This window comes from Crotalus tigris, unplaced genomic scaffold, assembly GCF_016545835.1.
Source record: "Crotalus tigris isolate CLP2741 ecotype Arizona unplaced genomic scaffold, ASM1654583v1 scf7180000017754.2947050, whole genome shotgun sequence".
In the NCBI taxonomy this organism is placed as follows: domain Eukaryota; kingdom Metazoa; phylum Chordata; class Lepidosauria; order Squamata; family Viperidae; genus Crotalus; species Crotalus tigris.
The window spans coordinates 941,776-963,849 of NW_024096616.1; the positions used below are offsets into that span (position 1 = coordinate 941,776).

At 40.3% G+C, this 22,074-nt stretch overlaps 1 protein-coding gene and 1 long non-coding RNA gene across 4 annotated transcripts in view; one reads left to right on the forward strand and one right to left on the reverse strand.

The window, feature by feature from the left end:
• The window catches only part of RNF130 (ring finger protein 130), a 43,487-nt gene extending 30,840 nt beyond the window's left edge, over positions 1–12,647 (reverse strand). Inside the window, exon 1 of one of the 3 annotated variants that reach the window (XM_039340860.1) lies at positions 11,372–12,647. In XM_039340860.1, coding sequence (XP_039196794.1) covers positions 11,372–11,630 — 259 coding nt within the window. In that variant the 5' untranslated portion in view covers positions 11,631–12,647. The remainder of the gene's footprint in view (positions 1–11,371) is intronic. The other 2 variants (XM_039340859.1, XM_039340861.1) reach the window with 2 other exon arrangements.
• Positions 12,648–12,729: 82 nt separating this feature from the next.
• The window catches only part of LOC120306863, a 42,193-nt gene continuing 32,848 nt past the window's right edge, over positions 12,730–22,074 (forward strand). Inside the window, exons 1-2 of the long non-coding RNA XR_005556405.1 lie at positions 12,730–12,852; positions 21,199–21,319. This is a non-coding gene — a long non-coding RNA (uncharacterized LOC120306863). The remainder of the gene's footprint in view (positions 12,853–21,198; positions 21,320–22,074) is intronic.

The window sequence follows — 22,074 nt, forward strand, 5'->3', positions numbered from 1 at the left end:
AGGCCTCACAGCAAAGGTATTACATGCAATGTCCCTGGGGTGTCCAAGAGTGGTTGTGTGGTTGCACTTTGTACCAGCTAAAGCTTCTGGAACAGTTCAAAGCTATCTCATGTAGAGCGCATTGCAGTAGTTCAAATGGGAGATGACCAGGGTGTGAGTGATAAAATGAAGAGCCTCCCTATCCAGGAAAGGTATAACTGGTTCACAACACAAAGTTGAGCAAAGGTCCTTGTAGCCATGATTGCCAGCTGCTCTCTGAGCAAGAGCTATGAGTCCACGGTTTAACTGGATAAGTCCGTTCCCTAAGCATCTCTACAGAGCTTACATCATGCTTGGCATCCAACTGAGAATGGATCTGGGTGATTTATCCTCCAGATGCAAGGAAAATTCCTTCCTTGAATACAAATAGTTATGAATACAAATGCATTCACAGAAAGTTGCAAAAACCTTCCAAAACAGCCACAGAAGCTTGGGAAAGGGACATGACTGCTTTAATAATTAAAAGAAGGTTCTTTCTACAATAGGATTGGATTGGATGAAAGTTCATGAGAAAATCATGGCTAAACTGAAAAAAAAAAAAAAAAAATCCCAGAAGGAACATGCTGCCAAAAAAACCTGCATAGATATGTCTGTGTAATCCATCAGAAAGCAAATTTAACCTGAAAGTACATATATAGTACATACATCACAATATTTTAACTAGTTCATAAAATGGCAGAATTATTGCAATAATTTACAACCTTCCAACTTCAGCTGAACTTTTATGTAAAACATTCCATATCATTAAACCTCCAAGTTTGACTTGAATACTAATGAAACACTGCATTAGCTCTTATTGAATACAACACTGTTGTTTTCCATGTTAAGACCAATTTTCCAAGCTTAAGATATTCCTAATTAAAGGATTCCACTGAATGTATTATTATAAGGGTTCTTTATTGAGACATTGCTTTAATATCATATTTATAGTGCAGTGTTTCAGCCACTTGCTTACTATTATATTAAATCAGCAACGGAGTTTGTTGCTCTACAATTTAAAGGAACGTAAGCTGATATTTTCTTGAAAACATACTTTGTGTTGTGAACTTAGTAATAAAGGAAATGGAAAAGCGAAGAAGGAAGAAGGAAAAATACACTTATCATCGCTCATAATGATTTCAAGGTTGTAACCCAGCCTATTAAATTCAAAAAGAGAAGATGAAGGGCAGATTGAATCCCACAAAACTAATGCAACACCCCACAGCCAGCACCTGATATTATACCATGGTATACGTCTGGGATATAAACTGCATAATTGTATTCATTTATGCTATTTGAACTTCTGTTATTTGTGGCCTTAATTGATAAGCTATCTCTGGGCTTTATTGCCTGCAATAATCCTATCTCTGGGCTTTATTGCCTGCAATAATCCTTTTCCTCTATCTTCTTATATTTGAAATAATCAATACTGGAGTTAGCATTCATCTATTCACTGAATAAAAAGAAACCAGAAAGAAAAAGTTAATAGTGACCAAAAAATCATACAGTTCCATACATTATGTGAGGGGTTTGGAGGAGAGTGGGCTTTGCAATAGTCAAGCTCTGTTATATTGTTATATTGGGTTTTTTTCTGATCTGGAGTTTGCTGTTTTTAATTGCATGAAGACTATTAATGACTTCCATACAATTATTACTATTGTCACAAACAGAAGGGGCTCCAGAATTTGGCAGTACATGCCATTATGGAGAGACAAATGCTCTGTGCCTAATATCTCTTTTCTTCTACCGACAGAACGTTAGCACAATATACATTTTTTGAACCTTGGGACTACCAGATCAGTTTCCACGCTAGAATAATAAGTCAGGATAGTTACCATGTCATCTTCTACTCATCTATTCATTTCTACTCATGCAAGAAACAGTTCAACATTAAGAAAAATAAAACATAAATTGAGGTATGTTACTTAACTCTTAAATACTTAAAAATCATCCCAACATCAAAGTACACATATTCTTTGACTTATGACCAAAATTGAGCCCAAAATTTATGTTGCTAAGCAAGGCAATTATTAAGTGAGTTTTTGCCTCATTTTACAATCTTTTTTATCACGGTTCTTAAGTGAATCACTGCAGTTGTTAAGTGAATCATGTTGTAGTTAAGTGAATCTGGCTTTCCCCACTGACTTTGCTGGTCAAAAACCAGCTGGGAAGGTTACAAATGGGCGATTACATGACCATGGGACAGTGCAACTGTCATAAATACATGCCAGTTGCTAAGCACCTAAACTTTGATCACATGACCATGGGTCTATGTTGCAATGGTTGTTAAGTGTGAAACCCGGTCTAAGTCACCTTTTTTAACACTATTGCAACTTCGAACGGTCACTAAACAAGTGGTTGTAAGTCAAGGACTACCTGTATAGTCCCATAAAAATTATTTAAGTAATCACCAGGGTATTCAAATCATATTCCAATAGTTACTGGAAATAAAGAAAATTACTATACACCTAAAGTGCCTCATTTATCAATCAGCATTTTAAGGGACATAGACAACTATGTCAGCAAGTTTAATTATCAATAGTTTTCCATTACCATCTGTCATCTATGATCAGTTATTCAGAATCCATTTGTAATGTATATTTTTCCCAAGCTAGAGATTCTAGGTATCCAAGCTGGAAAGTCTCCATGATATAATGAAAAGCAATTTAAGAGTAATTCCAAACTTCTACAAATCACCTATTTAAAAAGATGTAATCTGAGGTCATTTATATCATTTTTTACAGAAAAGCTCAATATATACATTTTTTTTTGTTTTTCCATGAGATGCCAATTCCATCACTTGGCCTATTTAATCCCTAAGCCTTTCTGCACAGCTACGCCTCTAGGTAAAATCCTTAACTTTTGGAAAGATCAATTTGGAACCACTTTCTATCTTTCTATATGTAATCCTCGGCTTATGGCAGCTGTTTAATAACCATCCAAAGTTACGATGGACTTGGAAAGGGTGCTTTATGGCCCCAAAAGTCCTTCTGGCTGTCATAAAATGTTGCATCATCCCCCGCTGCAGTTACATAGGAATGGCACTTAGACTTATATACCGCTTCACAGTGTTTTACAGCCCTCTGTAAGCGATTTACAGAGTCAGCATATTGCCCCCAACAGTTTGGGTACATGATCGCAATATGGATGCTTGGCAACCTATTCTCACAACCAGTTACAAAGTGCCCCACAATCATATGATTAACGTTTACAATCTTCTCCAGAAAGTCAGTGGGGAAGCCAGGAAGAAAGGTTACTGCTGCCTGCCAAGAGGAGCCCGTCTTGTCTCTGGGGACTAACTCAAAGACCAGCCCTGCTGAGTGGAGCTGAGCAATTTTGGCAGTAAATGCCGGAGAGTCCTAAGTGAAGGACTGGTCATAAGTCACCTTTTTCAGTGCTGTCGTAAGTTGGAATGGTCACTGAACGATGGATGCAATTTGAGGACTACTTGCAATATATCTTTCCTTGAAGCTGCCCCTATTATCTCTTGCAGTGACACAGACATTTCATGAAAACAAATGTCAGGAAAAATTTAAAAATGAACTTTCAAGTGATGTGTATAGTTATGAAAGTTGAGAAAAAAGCAAGAGAAATGTGATACTCTACTAAGAACCTTTTAAATTATGGATTTAGAGCTGATTATTAAGAGCACTATACCGGACTTACAGACAAGGAATCATAATAGGAAACAGCAAAGGAATATATGTCCCTTCAGAAAGGGAAACCACAGATAGACAACAGGACTCATAGAATAGATTTTGCAATCAAAACTGCTCTGCTGAAGAAAATCTCTATTCCACAGACTGGAATAAATGGATGTATTATGAACTTCTGTTTTCCTCTCAGCAAATCCACCTCATCAACATTGTCACTGTCTATAAACCAACTCTCATGAGAGCTAACAAGGAGAAGGAAGATGTCTATGAACCATGAATGTGGACCAGGTTATTCAAACCTCAATGGCTATAATTCTGAAACTGTCATCATTCTGGATGACTTCAATGCCAGGGTGCAAACAAATAGCAACAACTGGGATAGAGTCCTTGGGACGCATGGGGTGGGGAAACAGTAATAGCCTGAGTACAACCTAAGTATGCTGAGTACAACCCGTGCCTCACTTACACAATATTCAGATTTGCAAACAAATACAAACCTAATAGGATGTATCCGAGTTTCAAACAGTGGCACTTACATCATAATACATCTGCATAATATTAAAGACCTCACCTGAGCCATGCAAAGTACTGAGTGCTGGACAGATCAGAGGTTGGTCCAGTAAGTGCTCAACCTGTACAAAACCCCTTTATGCCATATGCAACCAAGGGTTGTAAAAACATCATTCAACACTGGCTGGCAGCAAGACTCAGGATAAGTCCAATGTTTTCAAGATATACTTAATGAAAAACCCTCTAGCAATTTACCTTTTGTAGGAACCTGTTCTGAAAAGTGGATGCAGTTTAAAGATGTCCTTATACAGATTGCAACAACTGTTCTTAGACTGAAAACACAGATGCACCAAGGCAGGCTTGATGAAAACCACAAGGCCATTTTAGTAGCCCTCCAGACCAAAAACAAAGCCTATATAGACTGGCAGATTGAACCATTATTAATCTCAAAGAAAGGTAAATTTGAAGTACCATCCATAGTAAAGACAGAACTATGACTAATGCAGGATGAATAGTGGCAAAGAAAGGCTAAGCAAGTGGAACACTATAACCAACATACATGTCACTTGAGAGTTAATTGATGTTACAGAGCTCCCCCCCTTGCAGTCTGAAGAGACAAACCTGATCAAATACCAGGAAGGACTAAGGGATTACAAGGATTGAAAAACTGTCGGGCTGAGCACTTTTCCAATCTATAGGTAGCCCTTGATAATTGGGACTGGAATCTGGGTCATTGAGCAAAGCAGTCATTAAGTGAGATGTCACATGATTTCTTCCTTCAATGACTTTCATCCTGATTGCAGTCATTAAGCGGGTGGAATCCCTAGAGGAAACCATGGGAGGCTTGCTCTGGCACTGAAAATCCTGCCTAGAAATAGAGAGACACTCACATGTGGCCTATATTGGACCTCCCCCAAATGCCTGAGGCAGCCTATCAGTTATCTATAACTGAAAATGACATTAAGGCTGTTAATGAACTGCAAAAGCAAATATTTTAATATATTAATTCAAAATTAGAAATTATGGACCCTTTAAAAAAGAAGTAGAAACTGAATTCAGTAAAAAAAAAATGAATGTCTTAAAAATGAGCATTTTGCTCTTTTTTATCTACTCTCCCTTATTTTAAAGGTACAAATGGAAAGAATTAAGACAGATAGTTTTTAGGTTCCAAAAGTAGCCTCCATTCATAAGCAAATTATAAATTATATTAATTACCTCAGTTAGCCTGCCTGTATATCCTCATGAGTAATCATCATGGGAATCAACGGCTATTAGCTTGGATGGCATTGCAACTGCCTCTGAAGGCCTGGGAGACTAGTGGGCTTTCTTTTGTACTCAGTTGACCATTGTTAGAACTGTTGGACTAATGCTGGACTAATGGACCAGTGTCCAATTTTATATTCTTAGTGAAAAGTGTAGAATTCAGATTCAAGCCTCATTAAGCTATACAATATCAAAAGATGTGTCCTATGCAAATGCTATCCATTTCCCTAATGTAGTTGACTATGTTCCTTGTTTTGTAATATGTGTATACAACCTTTGGGATACAATTACTGATACTCAGATATAGGTATATAACATTACTTTAGAGTCATCTAGAATGCTAGACATGACTTAATCCCTATTTTGCAAACTCTGTAATTTATATTATCTGATTTTAAGACTGGATACACAAAGCTGATTACAACTAACTACGTCTGACTATATTTACTCCTTTTAAAGGCACAGAGGATTCAGATTCAACTGCATCATAATTTTTAAAGTACAATGTGTAAAAAAAGTTAATTTGCAGAGTGTCTGTTACAAATAATCTAGATGAATACTCAAGGATTCCATTTAAGAACATGGCATTGCTACCATTGACATCTAAATATCATAATAGTGAAAATATTGAAAAACTGCATAAATTGAAACATTGAAGATAAATTGTGAAATGATATAGAGGAAAATTGCTGAAACCACTGGTAAGACATAGAAAGAATTTATTTTTTTACCAGCATACTCTTTGCTTGATCTCAATATATATGCAATTCTTTCCAGCACAATTTACATAAAGCCTTATGCTTACATCTAAGACAGGGGTCTTCAAACTTGGCCCTTTTATGACTTGTGGACTTCAACTCCCAGAATTCTTTAGCCACACATGCTGTCCACCTCATAAAAGGGCCAAGTTTGAGATCCCTGATCTAAGATATAAATTTTCTAAATAAGTTTTGAAGTGTGATTAAAAAAATCATATTATATCATGGTTTCCTAAATATATATGAACTAAACTAAACTAAAAATCTCGAGCAACTTACTATGATAGGAAAGTGCTTACTGTCCCAATTCCCTCCAAGCTGAGAAGTTTTCTAAATATTGTATAATTATCAATGAAATTAGGCTATTACTAATTTTTATATATATATATATTTCCTTCCATCCCTAGGAGTGGTCAGAACAGTGGTCTGTTTAGGACAGACTCCTATTACATTTCTTCCCATGGAAAAATAACAGCCATAAGAAGAGTCTTTATTAGATTATATATCATGCTGAGCTATAGTTTGCTTTAACTATTAATTTACTAAACACTAGAGTTTATTACTGATAATGAGTCACTTAGAGAGGTTACTCTAAACCTCTATGAAATAATCCTGTTCTCTTTTAAATCCTCAATTATTTGACAATGCAGTCAAACATTTATCTTTGTAAATAATTTTAGATTTGTCTGTCCCTACATTTAAATAGATGAGTTAAATTCTAAGTTTGAGAGGGACAAAATATCATTTGCTACATTTTTTCATACCATGTATGATTTAATATGACTCATTAGAGATTTATATAAGGACATTACTATATTGGTAGCTTTATGTTATCTTAATTCCAAGCATGAGATTCATCTTTTTAAAATACCAACTGTACATTGGATTGACATTTTCACTAAGTTTCCCATCGTGACTCTATGATCAGTCCTGATCAGTCGGACTGATCAGTCATTACCAGCACAATTCCCATTAATGTAAATAGAACTCTAGGTTCCTATGCCAATGTGCATCACTTGGCATGTGCTTATATTAAATTGCATTTGCCATTTTTAAACCCATTCACTTTATGCCTTTATGGAACTGTCAAGAGACTTGGACAAAGAACAAAAACAAAGCAGAAATAATTGAGGACCCACAAACAAAACATTAATTCACCACATGAAGCCAACAAGCCATAGTTTCAAATTACAGTTTACTGCCCTAGAAGAAATTGTCACTTATTCACAGGCCCCATTAGCACATTATCCTGCCAAAATCTCAAGCCACTTTATGGTATACTATGATGTTAAAACGACTAAGGATGCTATCCATTCTACAGTAGAAAATATATCAGCAGCAAAAGTCCATTTGCCTCCCCTCATTCCAGAGTCTTCCCATGCCTCCAATTCTTTTCTGGAGGCTTGAAAGATTTTCTAGAGCAGATTTAGCACACGGAACATAGAATCATAGGGCTGGAAGGGACCTCAGAGGTCTTCTAGTCCAATCCCCTGCTCAAGGCAAGAGACCTTATACCGGGGTGTCAAACTCAATTTCATTTAGGGCCGCATCAGCATTGCAGTTGCCCAAAGGGGTGTGTGTGTGGCCAGGGTGGGTGCATCCTACTGGGTGGATGTGGCCTACTGGGTGGGCATGGCCAGCTCTACATCATTCATGTAAAGGGTGCCTGTCGGGCCTGGGCAGGAGTGAACAGATCTGAGGGTCTCTGGCAGAAGGGGGTGGGACCAGGACAAGTGCCAAGGCATGGTCCATTTCTTCATTCCTCACAAAGGGTGACACCTCCCCAGCATGCCCCAGGGGGTGGGGCCGATGCGGCAGGGGCTGGTTCCTCACTGTTTCCAGACAGCCTTGTGGAGCTAAGACTGAATGCGTTTCAGCATAGATGGCCACCACAAAATTGAACATTGGCTCCCGGCCGTCCCGGGCCAGGGCCAAAGCAGCAGGGGCCGTTCCCTCACTATTTCCAGGATGGCTTCGTGGGCCACATGAAACCACTTCCCGGGCCGCATCCAGCCCCCGGGCCTTGTGTTTGACATGTCTGCCTTATACCATTCCGGTAAAATTGTTGTTTTGTGTGATAAATCTATTTTTTTAAAACCTCCAGTGATAGAGCAGTCACAACTCTGGAAGGCAAGCTAATTCTTTAATTGTTCTCATTGTCAGAAATTTCTCCTTTAAGGTTGGATCTCTCTTTAACAAGTGCTCACTCATTTACTTCTTGTCCTGCCCTTTAGTGCTTTGAAGAATAGGTCAATCCTCTCTTCTCTATGAGAGCTCCTCAAGTCCTGGAAGTTATTATGTCCTCCCAACATCCTTCATCACACAATTTAGCCTCCAGACCCTTTATCATCTTTGTTGCTCTTTTTTCACTCTTTCTAGGGCAGTGGTTCTCAACCTGTGGGTCGGGACCCCATTTGGGGTCGAACGACCATTTCACGGGGGTCGCCAGACAAGGCTGTCCGCCATTTTTTCCCCTTTTCTTTGGCCACGCCCCTGGCACCCGGTGATGTATAAGTGGTTGGGGGTCACCACAACATGGGGAACTGTATTATGGGGTCGCGGCATTAGAAAGGTTGAGAACCACTGTTCTAGGGTCTCAGATCTGGGTATAAGAGAGAAGCTTTCTACAAGGGAATGTTTGCTTATGTGCAGCGAGTATCACACGAGTGTGTAAAGACTTTGCCATCATGACCTACTTCAGAAGAGACTGCACTGGTTCCAGTTCTCTTTCCTGTTAAACTGGATTGGAAAAAGACTACTGATTTTGCCACAATTCCATTAACTGAAAATTCTCTTTTCCTCCTCCCCCCCCCCCCAGATTTGATGCTTCTGGTAATTATCATATTCCAAATTACCTAGATTTAGCATATAATAGAAATCTTCTGAAAATCATGGCAAATGAAATTTAAGAACACAGAACAGCATTTTTTTGTACCATGCTATAGCACTTCAAAACATTCTCTAGCCATTAGTTTAGACCAGACATGTCAAACTTGCAATGTCACGTGACGTCGCACGACATATCAGAACTTTCCTCCCATTGCTGGCAATGGGGTAGGTGCGGTTTCGTCATGACGCGTCCGGCCCATAGGCCGGCAGTTTGACACCCCTGGTTTAGACAACTGAAAACTTTACTTTTAATTCTTTGCAATTAACAGAAAAAGCATTATTGTGTACAGCTCTTTTATGAAGCAATAACTGATTTATATGATATGGTATTTTAAGACACTTTGACTACTGAATCCAAAAGTGTCCCAAATGAGTATTTCCAGCCAATTTAAAATACAAAAAGTAATATAATATCTAATATTGAAACAAAACCAGAAACAAAACCAGGAAATGAAACTGAAGTTCAGGGCAATTAAGATTTTGCTACTATATAAAATATGTATGTATGTATGTGTGCATATTTGTGTATGTGTATGTGCGTGTGTAAATAAAATCACCAGGCTAGAAAGGTAAGCCAGTTTGGCCTAGTGGTTGAGGCACCAGGCTAGAAAATGAAAGTTCATGAGTTCTAGTCTTGCCATAGCCATGAAAACCATCTGGGTGACCTTGGGTCAGTCATTCTCTTTCAGCCAACTCACTTCACATGGTACTATTGTGGGGAAAATATGAGGACAAAGGTATATTGGATATGTACATCATTTTGAGTTATTTGTAAAAATAATAAAGACAAGAAACAAATAAATAAATGTAAATATAAACTTATTTTCCAAATTAGCTATGAAACAACTTTAGAACTTCATGGCACTTTCTCATCTTTCAAGGAAAAAAATTACCAAATACTTTCTTACACTTTCAAACCATATTTGATTCCGCAATACATTTTTACTTTGGTCTCTCATTTTCCTTCAGCTGATATTAGAAGAATAAACTGCTTCTAAGTAAATGTCAACTTATACTTTTTTCTTGTGTATGAGGATTCATAAGCATTTTTACAAGCAAGCTAAATAAACTTCCAGGATAATTTAATCATTACTGTTTCTAGAGGCAGTCAGGAAAAATATGGATGTGTTGAATACTATACAAAGTTTGTATTACTGAAAAAAGCATAATTATTTTTACATATTTGATTTATATCTCACTGTTCTTTTCAAACAAGGTCTCCCAATTTCTTACCTTCAAAAATAGCAATACAGTTGGTATTTTATTTAGATCAACTGCTGATGAAAGGTTCTACGCACACCACTCATCCTCACATACATTTTAATGCTATATTGTCCAAAATCATGACAGTCAGCAGCTATTCAACTTTTTTCAACAGCCAATTTGATTCTATGGTTTTATTTTTGAAAAAGAAGCTTACCTAAAAATGTTCTTCAATGACCTTGAATACTCACTAAAATTCATTCCATACTTTCTATGAAAACAAATCAAGGTTCTTCTAAGAAGCAATTTAATGGGAAGCTATTACTTATTCCTCTGATTGATAACATTATCAGTAAAATGCACCATTGTAAGCCTTCATTATTTATGACTTTTATCCTGCCCTTTATTACTTTATAAGTAACTCAAGGCAGCAAACATATCTAATACTCCTTCCTCCTATTTTCCCCACAGTAACACTGTGAAGTAGGTTGGACTGAGGGAGTGATTGGTCCAAAGTCATCCAACCACCTTTCATATCTAGGATGAGACTAGAACTCACCGTCTCCTGATTTCTAGTCCAGTACCTTCACCATTACACCAAACTGGCTCCCAAGAACCATAATTTCCATGATTCATGTTTTCATGATACCAACACGGCTATATTCTAGGATTATGATACACGATTCCATTTGTTAAACACATGTATATGGCCACTAAATTCACACACAGGTGACTGGTAATTTACAGCATTAAAACCTACAACATATAATCTATAAATGTGGTTTTATATGTGCATTTCTACTGTTTTATACAGGTACACCTAGGTGTCATCTTAATTTACCTTAGTCAGCTTCAAAATACATTTTTGTTAGAGTAGATTACTTTTAAAAGATATGTAAAAATGCTTCCTGAACTCTTGGATTCTGGAATGAAAAGAGACTTCTGCACATACTTTTAATCAAGCTCAATTGCTCCAAACTGCATAACATGAAAAGAAGGAAAAGCTATATATATATATATATATATATATATATATATATATATATATATATATATATATATAAAAACCCTTACCTCCATTGATTGGCAAAGGTGCCAGAAGTAGGCCTTTGACACTTATTTTGGGAGAAGTTTGTCCATAGCGTGCACGCTCAAGTGTTATTGAAGCAGATGTTGAACGATCAGGATTCAACACAGTGATATTTACGAGAGCTGTATAATATATTAGATTGGAATTATCTGCACTAGCTTGGAGAGGGTAACAGTTAAACAGGACCAAAATGGGCACAGAGGATAAGTAGCTCCAGTAAGGCAAAATCCACTTCAGAATCATTTTCAGCTCTTAAAAATTGCTATTTTATTGTTAAAAATTCTTCTCAATGAGATGATCGTGTTTATTATGGGCACATATTCATATTAATCTGCTCTACAATTAAAAGAAGCAAAAAAGTAATCTCACATATCACTCTCCATCCAGTCCCCCACTTCAATACTGCTGAAAAGACATAAAATGGTGGGAGAGTGAAGGAAAAAAATTGCCAGGTTAAAAAAAAAAGGGAATAAATCACATCCAATTTGCCCGGAGATGTTTTAATCTAAGCGGTACGGCATACTGTAGGTTAGGGCTACGGCCAGTTTATTCACGGGCAGAGGGAGAAATATTCGTATCCCACCGTTTGGAGCCAAGGCCAAGCAGTCCTTTCCTTTGGATGGTCCAAAGGAGCTCCCCTCCGGCCTGCCTGAGTGCCTCTCTTGGGGCTTCCCCAGAATCGCAGCCCCTCAAGCCGGGAGCAAAGAAGCGCAGCTGACGGCAACAGCTCCTCGGACAGAGCTTTGTTTTTCTGGGAAAGGCAAAGAGGAAAACGGGCGGTGGGAGAGACAAACAGGAGATAAACACGTAGGGAAGGACGTGAGCCACCAGGATTTAGCGACGCCGTTCTGCTCGAAGCCCTCCTCGCCGCCGCCACCTCTAGGCTGCTGGGGCTGGGGTTGCTGCAATCAGTGCGGGAGGCCGTTGAACGTCGCTCTCTCGATGGCCCCTGAGGCTTCGCAGCCGGCGGTCAACCTCAGACTCCAGGCTGGGTCCCGAGGCGGAGCCCTTCTGCGCACGTAGCCTCCACAGACCTTTCCCAACCGCAGGCGAGCGTCCGCAACCGAGGGAGCGGGAGCTCCATGAAGCTTTAGCCGACCGCTCCGGACGGCCCTTGTTCGTCCTCGCGCCCCCAAGCTACAGGCAGGTTAGAGCGCACGCGGCCCCACCCACCAAGCAACCGCCGGCCTCTCTTTTCCTCTCAAAGCAACGGCAGCTCTCCGCTCTCGAGCCACTTTCTTATGGCGGAACCGCCAGCTTCCGACTGTCGGTTGGGGTGTCGCGCCCGGTGCGCAAGCGCACTGCACCAACCCAACTCTTCACCTCCCCCTTCGACGAGGAAGTGGGATTGAAGTCACGCCCCCTCCCCTCCGAAGGGGCGGGGAGGGGAGAGACCCCAAGGTCCAGAGGAGGAGGAGGAGGAAGACTTGGGAGGGGCTGGACGCGAGTTCCTGTAGAAAGCGAGGTAGCGTAGCCCCCAAAAGGTGCTTTTTCACGAGCCTACTGGTGTAGATAGGTTGTTACTTTTGATGGTCCGCGTGATGTTGGTGATGACTGCAGCATAGCCCACGAGAATGGAAGTTGCAGTCCAAGAATTTATGGAAGTATAGATTGCCCTTGCCGCTGTCTCTCGCCCCCCCCCCACCTCAGCTGATTCCCCAGTTGGGAGTACAGGTAGTCCTGGACTACCACCACAACTGAACCCAACATTTATGTTGTTAAGTGAGACATTTGTTAAGTGAGTTTTGCCCCATTTTATGACCTTTCTTACCTCAGTTGATAAGTGAATCACTGCATTTGATAAACTAGCAACCCACTTGTTAAGTGAATCTGGTTCCCCATTGATTTGCTTGTCAGAAGGTTCCAAAAAGTGATCACATAACTCCGGGACACTGCACCCATCATAAATATGAGTTAGTTGCTAAGCATCTGAATTTTGACCACATGATTATGGGGATGCTGTAAAGGTTGTAACTGTGAAAAATGGTCATAAGTTACAAAGTGCCGTTGTAACTTTGAATGGTCACTAAATGAATTGTTGTAAATCAAGGATTGCCTGTAATTCCTTGCTTTGATCAAACTTGCACCATTCAGTTTCAAACCAAGTGGACAGCAGCAATAACCTTTTCAGGCTTTTTAGGCATCACAACATGCCCCTTGTGATTAATGATAGTTTCAGTAAACCATTGGTAGAGAAGATTATTCTTTAGGTATTATTTTTTATTGTGACTGAGTAGGTGAGGGATTTCATGGTAGCAAATTCTGCTTCAACTCTAGGTATTAATGTCTTTTTTGGCTCTTGCATTTTTAGTTCTTGAGAAAGGCAGAATAAAGGCTGGGAGGAGTGGGCGAAGCAGTAAATATATACATTTTTGTACATCATATGGCTCATTGAGCAAATCATAGCTGTTTCTTAAATATATTCTACCATGGTGTTGGTAGGTAGATTGATATTGTACATATGGATGACACTTGAAATACTGTATATCTTTTCAGTTTGTTGACGAATATAAATATTTCCTGAATCCTAGTGGCATGTGGAAGGCTCCAACATTATAAGCAATGATTAATGTTCAGTAACTTATTTAAATCTTCCTTTCAGAGAGCTGTTGCAATTGTGATACACTTTATTGCCAGTGTGAGGCAGCTAAATGAAAATCATATTGATTTAATTTTCCCTTAATGAAGGCCACATTTCTCTTCCTTGCAAGGCTTTACAGTGTGACTTTTCATAATGGACATTGACCCTGCACAGCCCACTAAAAATAGGCAGCTTGTGGCTGTGTAAATTCTCAGAAATGATGTTCATGCAAAACACTATAGAAATATCTGTATAATTCAAGAAGTATTTCTGAGCCAGTAGCCAAACATTCTGCTTTAACAGCATATCCTTCTCTTTGCAATGTGGGACATAATGGGTGACAACCACAAACTTTCTAAGCATTTTTTGAAACTTGTCATAATTCCTTTAAAAGGGCAGCAAAATGACAATTGTTTCCAAGAAATGTGACTGTGTTTCACCTTAACTAGATTGTAGACATTTGCTTCATTTTATGGGCACTTTGATGCTTTTAAGACAAATGTGGAGTACTAGGAATGTTGCTGCCTTGAGTTGACTAAATATATAAAAAAGGCAAGATAAAAATACAAATAGTAATTCATGGCATTAAAGTCTGTTCATACATGTATTTCTGGATTCTTTTTTCTTAGGAATGTCAAGTTTGCATTTTCACATGAAAATTAAAACAGACTTGTTAATTTACAAATAAACTTCTCCACTTACATGAACCTCCTCTGACCATATTTGTATTCATATTGGTTTGTAAAACAAAACATTTTGCCTGGGAGGACATCTCATAGTGAGACATAGCACTTCATAGTCCCTGAACTATACAACATTTTTCACCAGATTTAAATAAGTCACATAGTAGTTTAGCTCAACACACAAGTCCAGTAATTTTCACACTCATTTTAGAAGAAGCAAGTTTAAAGTGTCAACACACCTCTTTCTTGCTGCTATACTAGACAGAGTATCATTAAAATTGAAATTAAAAAGCAGGGCAAAAGAGCATTTAAAGAATGCGGTCTAGTTTTTGTTCATAATTGGAAGTTTTTAAATTTAAATTTTAATTAAATATGTAAGAACTATTTATCACGCTATTGTTTTCAGGATGCATTCTTTTTAGGATATGTAGGAAACTCATTTTGTTTCAAAGACCAGATTGGCTCTGGATTAATGTGTTAGTAGCCACATAACATCACTGGGTGGACAGATATGTAGCCCTTGATGTTCTTGTCTAGACAACACCCAGATATTCACATAGCCTCCTGAACATACCTGTCACCAACATCTGTGGAAGTGATTTTAAAGGCTACTTTTAGAAGGAAAATTGGGGTTGTCCTGATTCAAAGCCTCCACATATACCAGTCATAGTTTTAAGTACCTTCATTGACATCAATATATGGTATTTTAAAGCAAGAGGCAAATGCTTTAAGAGATGTTGCAGTGTTAAAGAGGAGACAATTAGCTCTTCTAAGAGCTTTTCTCTTCCCCAGTCTCCGCGGAATGACTGGGCCTTGAGAGATGTTCTCCCCCAACAAAGGAGATGCAGGTAGTATGACTGAGCAGATCCAGATTCTTGAATTTGCTCTACTCTGCTCAGTAGAAGCAGCAGCCTTGAAAATGTGTAATCAAGCTTTAAATCCCCTTCACCGTCATCACATGGAGTATATTTTTAAAACTTTTATAGAGTTGGAAAAAAGCTCTCATCTTTGAGGTGTTTACTGTTCCCAGGCCTGTGAAGGGAAATCCTTGCAATGAATCATATGGGATGAATAGAGATCTTCAAAGTCTTAAGTTTCCATGCCGGCCTGAAATAATGATAGATAATCTGTCATCATGAAAAATGGACATTTAAAGCAATTGAAATATTTATGGATTTATGAAAAATTATTTTCCCTTTAGCATGCCAACATCTTTCATTGCTTTCTCTGATCTCATTCCTTGATAATTAGAATAGAATAGAGCTGGAGGGGACATTGGAGGTCTTCTAGTCCAGCCCCCTGCTCCAGCAGGAGAAAATACCAGTGGTGGCGAACCTATGGCACACGTACCAGAAGCGGCATTCGGAGCCCTCTCTGTGGGCATGCACTCCATCGCCCCAGCCCTGTCTTCCCCTGTGGCACCCTCCTCTCCAGCAGCCCCCCTGGAGGAGAGTCGCCCCCAGGCGCAGCCTGCATGGAGCAGTGCAGCCAAGGAAATTGCCGGGCAGCAGAGACAAGATTCCACCCTCGCGCTCCATAGCATGCAGATGATGCTGCGGGGTGTGGACGGAGGGCGTGGCTACCATGGCGCTGCAGGGCTGCCTGGGTGATCTGCTACTGCGGGCCATTGAGGCAGTGCATGGCCCTGTGGGTGGGCAGAGCAGGGGTCAGGCAGGGCGGAGCAGGCAGGGTGGAGGTGGAGTGGGGGTCAGGGGCGGGTTTTGGGCACTCCGTCTCTAAAAGGTTCGCCATCACTGACCTATACCATTTCAGACAGGTGACTGTTTAGTCTCTTCTTAAAAACCTCCAGTGATGGAGTGCCTACGATTTCTGAAGGCAAGCTATTCCACTGGTTAACTGTCCTCAGTTAGGAAGTTTCTCCTTAATTCCAGGTGCTTCTCTCTTTGGTCAGTTTCCAACCATTGTTTCTTGTCTTGCCCTCTGATGCTTTGGAGAATAGTTTGACACCCTCTTCTTTGTGGCAGCCCCTCAAATATTGGAATACTGTTCTCATGTTGCTCCTGTTTCTTCTTTTCTTTAGACTAGCCAAACCAAGTCCTACAGCCGTTCTTCATATGTTTTAGTCTCCAGGCCTTTGATCATTTTAGTTGCTCTTCTCTGAACTTTTTCCAAGGTCTCAACATCTTTTTTGTAGTATGGTGACCAAAATTGGTTGTAGTATTCCAGGTTTGGTCTTACTAATCCAGTGATTGTCGATTAAATTTGCTATTAGAAGGAATGGCTATTTAGATTGTGATTGGAACTACGAGGAATGCGTCACCTTATTTTATTACTAATTTTTGCCATATAAAAATTTTCAAGATGCCCTAGATGTGGATGAAGGTGTATATGTATGCATAATTACTACCATAACTATTTCCTTCCAACAGAATCGAAACCTCAGATTAGTCAGCCAAGCCATCCGTTAGCAAATTCTGATGGAGAAGCAGTTACAGAATGTCAAGCTGCATTTGTACAAACTAAAGCAGTTCCTTTTGAGAAACGTTGTATAGAAAAACAAAAAAGCTATCATGAAGGGGCATCCATGTTTAAAATCACAATCATAAAACCTCCTGAGTATCTTATGTTAGATACCCAGATTTCTCAACTCAACTTCACAAATAGAAATAAGTGTTATTATTTGTCCTGGATCCACTCCCCCCTCCACATGTGAGTTCAGAGAAGGAGGGTGAGTCTGAGTCTGCAGAGGAAGCGCAGAGCTGAATATTGGTCAGGATCGGGGCTCAGAGAGTGCTAGTCTGATGGAACAGCCTCAGCTAGGTTATGAGTGATAGGCTAAGGCTGAGTGTGGTGAGCCACAGCTGCAGCAAGTTGGCCAGGAGGCTTTCACTGATGGTCAAACATCACCGCATAATCATAGAACTCCCGCATAATCATCCAGGAGCAGGCTGGCCTGCATGAACACCAGGATCCCCCAATGGGCTGGTCAAAAAGCTGATGAATCCCACCTTTTTGGGGTCTGGCTGGAAATCATCTGGCCTCAAACTTATGAAGAGTTGGCATTGTCCCAGAAACTCCAGAAACTGCTCCAAGATTCTGTCAAACTTGTCAGGCACCTATACTGGGCATTTCCATCAAGGGCATGTGGGAGTGGTTGCCTGCATCTGGGCCAGCTGGGAGGAGAACAGGGCCACTTGCTGTGCCAACAGCGCATTGTCCACTGGAAGTTGTTCCATGTTCCCGCATGGCAAGCAGTATTATGGGTGTGTATTTGAATGTAGAGGCTGGAGCAAACTGTGTTTCCCCACTCCTGCCTCCCCACACACATCAAGAGTTCTATACTGTAGGTGTTTATTTAAACCCCCCAACAAGTCCTTGGAAACAACCCCCGATGTGCAGGTCCAGATTCTGACCTCAGCATGGCAAGCCACTGGGTAACTAAGTCCAGCAGGTACCCATAATGTCCAGGAAAGTAGTCAATGATACAGATGGGTCAGGATACATGGCACAAGCACATAAGGCACAGAACTGGGCAAGGTGCTCCAGCAACATTCAGGTCCTCGGGGCCGGATTAAGTAGGCAACGGTGGTGCAGCCCTTCATGAGAGGTGAGGTTGCCTCCTCATGAGTAGACTAGATAGCTGACCAGCCTTGTGCCTGTCTCTTCTCTGCTCTATGTGTCCTTGGATCAGGAGGAGGATCATTGCTAACCGGCAGCAGCTGCTTCTGGTCCTCTCCTGGAGCCTCCTGGCCAACTTGTCACAGCTTGCCTTCCTCAGCCTTCACTTTGATCCATCAGGCTAACACGCTCTGAGCCGTGATCCTGACCCAGACTCAAACTCACCCTCCTCCTCCTCTGAACTTGCATCTGGAGAGAGGCCCAGGAGTGGATCCATGACATTGTTAGATTTTTATCCTATCTTTGGATGGATGGATAGACAGATGGATAGATAACCCCAGGCGGTGAACATAACTAATATTCCTTCTTTTCCCCGTGACAACCACCATGTCAAGTGGGCTGGTGTGAGAGAGAGTGAGTGGCCCAAAGTCACCCAGCTGGCTTTCATGCCTAAGGGAGCCCTAGAACCAGGGCTGGTTTCAGCTGGTTCGCACCAGTTTGGCAGAACCGGTTGCTAATTTTTTGTTGCCCAGGCCCTCTGGAAGCAGCATCCACACAGAGAACCAGTTGTTCACATATTTGAATCCCACCACTGCCTAGAACTTATAGTCTCCTAGTTTCTAGGCCAGCACTTTAATCACTATATGAAATGCATTCTAAAAAAGGGGGAACTCAATAGAAATTTGTATTCCACTGTAAATATCTGTGGGAAAATGTACACCATAAATCATGGATGCACAAGCTGAAACTTTTGCCCAAAGGCTTCTTGTTTAGCTCTAATCTCTGTGTTTTTTTGATAATTCTTTGAAAGGCATAATTTCCACTAGAATAATTAGTTTCCCTGATAATGTCCTATAATATTGCTATTCAAGCCTCACTAGATTATCTAGTTCCAGTTGCTAAAAAACTGATTCTAAAAGAAATTCTTATCTCTGGGTAAGTTTAGACATAAGCCATTTCAGAATTTGGAAAGTGAGCAAAAAATACAGAAAGCATCTGACAGTTCATAAGAGGGAATTTTCCAACAATTTCTTTCTTTCTTTACTATGTTGGAGCAGGCAAAGCAAGACTATTATCAAAACTTAATACTCACAAAAACCTAGTCCTTAAGCAGTTTTTTTTGGAAGACCAGGAGGGTAAAGACATGCATGGGGAAGGGTAGGGGCCACTATCAACAAGGAGTACTACTTATGTCATATATCTAGCATTTAAGGGAAATGGCCTGAAGCTGCATTCTGGAGCAGTTGTAGTTTTCAGTACATTCTTGTAATTCAACCAACATGTGACCATGGCATGAATGATTGTACAAGACATCCTGATCCAGGAGTGGTCATAACTGGTTCAGAGCCCCACTTGAACACAATTGCCATCTATTACAAACTGGGAGTGTGACCTATCCAGAACTAACAGTGATATATTCCTGATCTCAGATGGTCTCCAAACCAAAATCACTCAGTCATGCTGAGATAGATTTTAAAGCTGTTTACTCCTTCCTAACAGCTCCAGACATGGGACAGCATCTTTTTTAAATAAATATTTTATTAATTTTCTAATTTCACAGTCACGAGTACTTAATAAACAACATGTTGTCTGGGTCCATTGGTAATTCAGTGGTACATATTAACTTTCTCAATCTAGTTCCAATACTACACCATCCAGTGCTTCCTTGATTCTCTCTTCTTCCGGTGGTATGCATTTTTCCACACTGGGCAAATAAAATTCTTGTTACTGTTAATACATTTACAATTAAATATAGACATCTTCATCACATTTTTCTGGTATTATACATACTACTACTACTACTACTACTACTACTACTACTACTAATAATAATAATAATAATAATAATAATAATAAAGTTAGAAGGTACCTTGGAGGTCATCTAGTCCAACCCCCTGCTCAGGCAGGAAACCCTATACCATTTCAGACAAATGGCTGTCCAGTCTCTTCTTTAAAAAATCCAGTGTTGGAACATTCACAGCTTCTGGAGGCAGGTTGTTCCACTGGTTAATTGTTCTATCAGGAAGTTTCTCCTTAGTTCTAGGTTGCTTCTCTCCTTGATTAGTTTCCATCCATTGCTTCTTGTCCTGCCTTCAGGTGCTTTGGAGAATAGCTTGACTCCCTCTTCTTTGTGGCAGCTCCTGAGATATTGGAACACTGCTATCATGTCACCCCCTTGTCCTTCTCTTCATTAAACTAGACATACCCAATTTCAGCAATCGTTCCTTACAGTATATGTTTTAGCCTCTAGTCCCCTAATGATCTTTGTTGCTCTTCTCTGTACTCTTTCTAGAGTCTCAACATCTTTTTTACTTCGTGGTGACATAATATCGATAGCGTCAGTTTATAATATCTAAAATTTCCCTTCTCTCTCTCATTGGGGAGGATTCTTTGCTTTGGGCATTCTTTTTTCCAGGGAAGTAGTATTAAGGTCATAAAAAGTCTCACCCAGTTCCATCCACATTGCTCAGAAATTGCTAGTTAATGCTTATCTTTGGTTATCAGCAGCTTCTGACTGGCCACACAAATGTAGCCAGTCTTTTTCGTGCCGGTTTGGAGGGCTTCCATGGATCTAGCAGAAGGGCTGCTGCCCCTTCATGATCGACGAGGGTCCCCTCATTCTTCATCACCTCTCCGGGGGACCTTTGACCCTTTTCAGGGGTCCCCAGCGGGGCGAAATTGAACATGGAAGAAGGAGCCCGGTCTTCCCGCACCCGTCACCCCATAACACCTAACTGAAGTCAGGACAGCATCTTAACCCTATTTTAACATGTATAGATTAAAATGTAGAACTGAGCATTATCAACATATTGATAAATCCTGATCTTTGTCAATAATTGATGTCCCTTGATAGCTCCAGAAGCTCTATAAGGACCCTAGGATTCAATCACTCCACTCCCTCCTGGAACTATTCCGACAGGAATTAGCAGAACCATTCTAAACAGTGTTTCTCACTCTAAAATTCTAGAAATCACAGAGAAGGACACCATGACTGATAGCATCAAAGGCAGCTGAGTGACCAAGGATTTTCAAGAAGACTGCACTCCCTCTATCCTGGTTCAGCCACAAGACATCAACATGAGGGACCGGTATGATTTTGATACTCTATCCAGGCTTGAATCTTCTCCCAGAAAGGTGTGGGTAATCTCTTCCATATGACTAGTTGATGGTTTCCAAAGTATCTATGTTAAGTGATGTCTTCATGAATAAAGAACACACAACTGCCTCTTTGAGGGTTAGTGATATCATTTGCCACAGCTCTAAGCCAGGTTTCTATCACCTCCCTGGAGGCTTTTGTCAACAAAAAAAAATATAATGTTCTGGAAGTAGGGTCATACATAGAATATATGATACTTGAAGCAGGTTATATTTTTAAGAGTAGAGATGTAGTGGTTAAGCATTAGGCTGAAATGAAGAGACTGTGAGTTATAGTCCTGCCCTAGATGCAAAGCCAGTCTCTTCGTTCAACCTTAGGAAGGAGGAATTGGCAAATTACTTTTGAAAAATGCTGTCAAAAAAACTGCAGGGAACAGTTGGCAAGAGTCAAAACTGACTTGACAGAACAATTCTTTTCCTCTGTCACTGCTGCATTGATGCCAACCACCAATCAGCTAATTGGCACACAGGGAGCAGCAACTCAAGTCCATACCCAACACTAACTGCTTCTTTATTCAGCAGTACTGCCCTTATTGCTTATACCTGGGACAGACTGCCCTCCTACCCCCACTTAGTGTGCCATTGGGCAGAGTTAATGTCTTCAGGGCTAACAGATTCAAACCATTCTAGATAATCTCATAGGATGAGACTTTCTTCACCTCAGTTTGAGCTACACAGTTAGTGTCTA